Source organism: Poecilia latipinna, unplaced genomic scaffold (assembly GCF_001443285.1).
Source record: "Poecilia latipinna isolate Pla-1442-1.1 unplaced genomic scaffold, P_latipinna-1.0 Scaffold1985, whole genome shotgun sequence".
Taxonomy (NCBI): Eukaryota; Metazoa; Chordata; class Actinopteri; order Cyprinodontiformes; family Poeciliidae; genus Poecilia; species Poecilia latipinna.
This window is the reverse complement of record NW_015114601.1, coordinates 95,607-101,240: the sequence shown is the minus strand read 5'-3', so window position 1 is coordinate 101,240 and position 5,634 is coordinate 95,607. Positions and strand designations below refer to the sequence as shown.

Below are 5,634 nucleotides of genomic sequence, written 5' to 3'. Positions count from 1 at the left end.
GAGTTATGATTTGGAACTTATTTCATTTTCTCTCTAAACTCTTTAGGACCAAACTACTAAAATACAGAACCAGGACCAGCAAGTGCTAGTTGGGTTTAAAATCTCAAAATGGATTTAAATAGATTTTGGTCTGCATCTCTGGATCAGATAACAGGCTGTATTATGGGGCGACATGTGATCCAAATACCATCACGGCTTCCTCTCACTGCTTTGCCACCATCACTCACACACCTTCATTGTACTTCTCTCCAAGTAGGTCAGTGAGTGTGGTGCACTGTATGTGCATGTGACCCAAACACTGCACCATCCAGGATTCCTAGCACATTTCCCATTCTTCCCAAAACAACTGTTGGGCTAATGAACTCCCAGCATGGCACATTATGTCCCAACAAGCATTAAGTATATTCAACACAGCTGCTAGAGGCTTTTTATGCAGCCCTGTCTATTGTTAATCATTTCCCACAGTGTCATCATAAGGGCAGATGGAGTCACACAAATAACTCACCTCATTGGCTTGGCACTACAGGAGACAAGGGATGAATGGTTGCAAATGTAAATGTCCTACTGGACAAAATCACAAACAAGGATTTTCCTTACTCAATAAAACTGAAGGCAACTGAAAGCAATCTTCATTATCACCTTCTCAGCATAGCACATGCTTTTTATTGAGTCTTAAAACTCTGATCAGGCAAGAGTAGCATTCTAGGGTGTTTTTGATAAAAATGTGAATTCTGGAATGGATAAACATAAAATAAAATAAACTGTAATATTGGTAGTAGTAGTAATAAAAGATTTTATTTATAATGACTTTTACATCTCCTGATCTTCAATAGATAAAAAAACCCTGTTGTGGTTAAAATGGTTAAAGCTTTTGTATTTTTCTCTTATTCTATTTAATTGTGCTACAAGTTTTTTAGATTTGCATGTATAAAGGTATGAAATACACAATAACATTATCCACAAGAGGAAATGAGACAGAATCTTCCATCCCATCAATAAACACTCAACAAAATCATTTTTGGTATAAAATACTTTAATAAATAATAGGATTTTTCTGGAAAAAAAAGCCAACTAACAAACCAAGAGTTTTCCAAAATTTTGTACAAAATCATTAAAAAAATTCTGCACATTCAACTCCTCTTCCAGGGCTAACACATAGTACATTTTACAGTCAGAAATTGAGTGTAGGTTCTCTTTCATCACCATTATTAACAATTAAAAAAAAAATCTATTTTCATACACAAATATTGACAGTATTTGACGTTACCCCATAAACATTCAAAAGAGTGAACATCAACGATTATACAACTTGTTCCCTTCATAAAACCAGGAAAATATAACACAGGGAAACAAAAATGATAAGAGACTCATGCCTACAGCATGAACTTTCCCATTCCTACCATGAGGGTGTTGCTAAAGGCCACTTCACTATCAGGCACCCCAACACTCTATAGTGATTACACTGTCAACAGACTGTAAAACTGTAGATCTGAACCTGGAACATGAGGAGGCTAAAGAGGTTACAGCCGGCAGTCTCAAGAGAGACTGCCGGCTGTAACCCATGAAGTGTGAACTGAAAATAGAAATCAGAAGCATGTAAGAGCCAACCTTTGCTGGTATATGTAACATTTTTGTGTCAATTTCAGTTCAGTAATCTAAAAAGACAACATGCAGCAGAACAATGCAGCCAAAGTCCACACATGTTAACATGCTGATCTATCTTCTCATCAGTCCTAACTTGCTTTCTTCTCCCTATTTCACACTATCCCCACATCATGATTCTGCCTCCACTTTTCTTAACTGTGGGGACTGAAGCCTTTTCCATCATGCATTTCCTGTTGCATCTATTTTAAGATACATGCACAAAGGCATGAAATGGGTAATGGAGGCTCTACCAACAATATCTGATCTGTGCATACTCAGTTGTGCATCATTATGTCTGCTAAGCGAATGTCATTGATAGGTAAGTGTCTGAAATTTACATTACTTGTCTTCTGAGAGTGTGTTTAGAATCGGGAGCACAACATACATAATTTGGTCTGGATTCGGCTAAAGAGCAACATGAACATAACATGTCTATATCATGAATAGTGAACTGTTTCAATCAGAAGGCCTACAGGTTGTTATGCTGTTCAAAACAATACTTTAAACTCATAGGATAAAACAAGGAAATTCAGAGCCTGACCTTGTACTAAGCAAGGACATGTATCTGTTTTTCTTTAATGTTGGCATGGTTAGGTTTTTGTGTTAAGATCATAGCAAGAATACAGTAATACTGGGACCAGTGATAGAACAGTAACAAACTATACAATGTCTTCAATGGGGGTTTTTTAAGAACAAAATGTACTTTTGGGAACATGGATTCAGGAAGGGATGAAAAAACACATATCATTTTGATAGCTCAAATATGCCAAAACTAAATATGAAAAGTAGCTTGTACAACCATTCGCAGAGCTAAAACAAATGTAGCATTTGCACTTTAATAAGAGGAACAAATACTCTTTAAACAATTCAGTATTAATAATTAGGTTTGAGAATTTACAAAATCTGAAAATGATTCAAATAAAATCTCCCATTAATAAATGGAATGACATAAAAATCCAAACATACAGGAAGCCTTATTCTTAAAAATCTCTTAACTTACTAAAATCAAATATACACAGTAATTTCTGTCCTATTTACAAGTGTTCTGTACATCACAATAAAACAAGCGTTAGAGGCAAGATGTTTGTGATTATAGCCACTTTCCCTTTATATGTATTAAGAATCTTCTATTGTAAGGAAGGGAGAAGTTAGCAGTTCAAGGCACTTTAATTAAAAAAAGAAATACTGAAAGATCACTGTGTAGTAAAACAGGAGACAATTCTCATTTTAAAAAGACAAATGCCAGAAATTCCAAGCTTCAACAAAAATAAAAAAGTTAAAAAATTAGAGAAAAAAGCTATTCTATGCATCAGTCAGCCAGGTTAATATGCCAACTTGCACACAATGTAAATCTTTTGTTTAGATGTCAGGGTTTGGGCTGAAGGTAAAAGCAGTCAGCTACCTTAATGATAAAAACAGAAAGCTTCAGCTTCCCTGTAATGTTTTGAACCAAAAAGTGAAGCTTGTGGACTCCATAATCCCTGAAGCACTTGTTTTTTTCATGCTGTTTTATAAGTTTCTTTCTTGATTTAAAAAAGCCTCCAGCTGCAAATAAAAGACTTAAACAAGGCATTATAAACTCAACAGAAAATGAAAGCATCTGCAGTCTTCATTTGTGGTGCAAAAGTTTTAAAGTCTGTGACGCTGAATTTATTTGTTCACACACAGAGGTCTGTAATGTCCTCGCTAAACTTGGCTGCATTCAGGTTTTTACATCGGTTGTCTTTGGGGTTGTATGCCGTCCGATGCGGTGCCTTCACTGGGCCGCTGCGTGTCATGCACATCACCTCTGCCTTTATGATGGTGCTCCTGTCCTGAGCTCCCACTATGGGACACTTGTGAGACAAACACTTGTCCCCCAATCCCAAGACCATCTCCTCATCTTCCTCCAGCTCCTGCTCCTCCTCATCAGCCTCATCACATGTCCTGTCAGAGGGGCCTATTAATTTCTTGCATTCGTACTGAATGTCTTTGTCTCGGTTTTCTTTTGGGGTATTGCTCCGCAGGGGCTCCAGCTGGTTGTTAACGGTGGTGTCTTCGGACAGGGCGGCTCTCTCTCGCTCTTTCTTTCTTTTACGGGTCCACCAAACACAGACAACAAGGCAGAAGACCCAGAGGAGGCTGAAGACAACTCCAAGCACAGGGACTAAAAAACCTTAACAAGAATGATATAAAACATTTTAGAATTAGAAGTTGACTTAAAACATTTATCTACATACAATTAAAGGGGTTTGTAGGGGTATAAAAATACACCCTATTCGCAGGCAGATGAGATTTTAACTATATTGTTAAAAAAACTAAAACACATCCTTAACTTTTTGGTTACAAATAGAGTAAAGGTTTGAAAATCACAAACTGTGATCTTTATATTGATCTTTGTTTCAGTTCAGTTTTAATCACAAAGTTTTTTGGATTTTGAGAAAGAGATGATCAAATTTGATTAAAAAATGATGAAAGCCCTTAGAGAAGCTCAGGAGCAGGTGCTGAATTTGCGATTATTAGTGGCTAATTGTTAACCAGTTGCAACATAGAATGCAACTGGTCCCTCTTTCTGCCCAGGTCCAAATGAGATCTAGATCTCAACAGGATTTACCTGGTTAAATAAAGGAAATAATAATAATAAAAAAACTATAGCAGAACCAAATCACTGTGTATTTTTTAACTGAAATCCCAGAATGCTCCAAACCAGAATATTTCATATTCAATAGTACTAGAGCCATTAAACTGTTGTCAGACAACTTAATGTTTTGGTCAAAAAAACACAACACAATTTTTATTTAAAACCAAATAAATAAGTTGTCTGTTCAAGTTTCAAATGTATGTAAATGCATTATTTTCATCAATGGAAAAAATACAGAGCTTAATTTCAGAATTTAGTTAAAACAGCACAATTAAAACATAAAATATTAATGCATTCTAGTGTGTATTTTTGTTTAAAGGCACAATTTCCTCTATTGCAGTTTAGCATGTAGCAAAATCATTTTTTACAGTAGCAAGCATAACTTTTTATCTTAATAAAAGAATTGTTGCAAGTCAGCTTACATTTCTTCTAGTGAAAGAGTCAAATTTCATCAGACTTTATTGGTTGACTGTTTTATGGAGGAACTTATAATAGTCTTTAATAGAACCAACTTTTGTGATTTAGATTCCAACTTCTCACAGATTTCAAAAGAGAATTCCAACATTTAAAATGCTCCAAGTTACATAATTTTTAACTAACAGATATAGTCACAGTACAATGTTAAAAGCTCTTTCATTACTTCTTCTGATTACTTATTTAGACATGCTGTTTCTTAAAAAATGTTTGCTAATATGCCCATTGAAAACAAACAGCTCATATCACTTTTTTCACCATGAAGACAGCTGGTGGATAGCTCCTCACACCGACAAGAAAATTGTTGTTCTACCGCAGTGTTTAATAAGCTAGCATTGTCAGTGAAGTCAGAAGAGATGCAGCCCGAGAGTGAAATTATTGTTGAATTGTCAATAAGTCAATGAAGCACCTATTCACACATTAAACTTCTAATTACAATCATGTAAGTGTTTCTATTAATGGTTTGGAACATATCACAGTGCTGGGTTCACAGTTTTTCTTTTGTTTTTCCATGTTTTTTCCTATTAATCTTCCAAGAAGAATCATTTTATTTTTGATTTCTATAACACCCTGGACCTGTGGCTTGTACAGAATACTGGCACTGATAAAGAACAGAATGAAGAAAAAAAATCAGTTTTGCCAGGGAAGTTAGACTCACCTTCAGCTCGACATTCAGCCTGCATCTCCACTCTGGCCTCCACTACAGCTTGAAGGATGGTGCTGTTGTGGTATTTGGACAATGCACTAGTAATGGCAGCTGCTGCATTCTGGATATAGCCACAGTCGTTGTCCTTCAATTGTCCATCCATTTCAAAAGACTGCAGAGAAGGAGACATAAAGAAAGACATGAAACAGTTTTTAATGACTTGGGTGTAATTATTGAATTTTATTATTTT

General features: G+C 35.7%; 1 protein-coding gene across 4 annotated transcripts in view; it reads right to left on the bottom strand.

The window, feature by feature from the left end:
- Positions 1-2,333: 2,333 nt before the first annotated feature.
- Positions 2,334-5,634, bottom strand: part of LOC106935602 (protein jagged-2-like) — a 39,109-nt gene continuing 35,808 nt past the window's right edge. For all 4 annotated transcript variants that reach the window (XM_015016144.1, XM_015016145.1, XM_015016146.1 and 1 more), the window contains 2 exons: positions 5,397-5,556; positions 2,334-3,799 (listed from right to left, as the gene is read on the bottom strand). In XM_015016144.1, the coding sequence (XP_014871630.1) occupies positions 3,303-3,799; positions 5,397-5,556 (657 nt within the window). In that variant the 3' untranslated portion in view covers positions 2,334-3,302. The remainder of the gene's footprint in view (positions 3,800-5,396; positions 5,557-5,634) is intronic.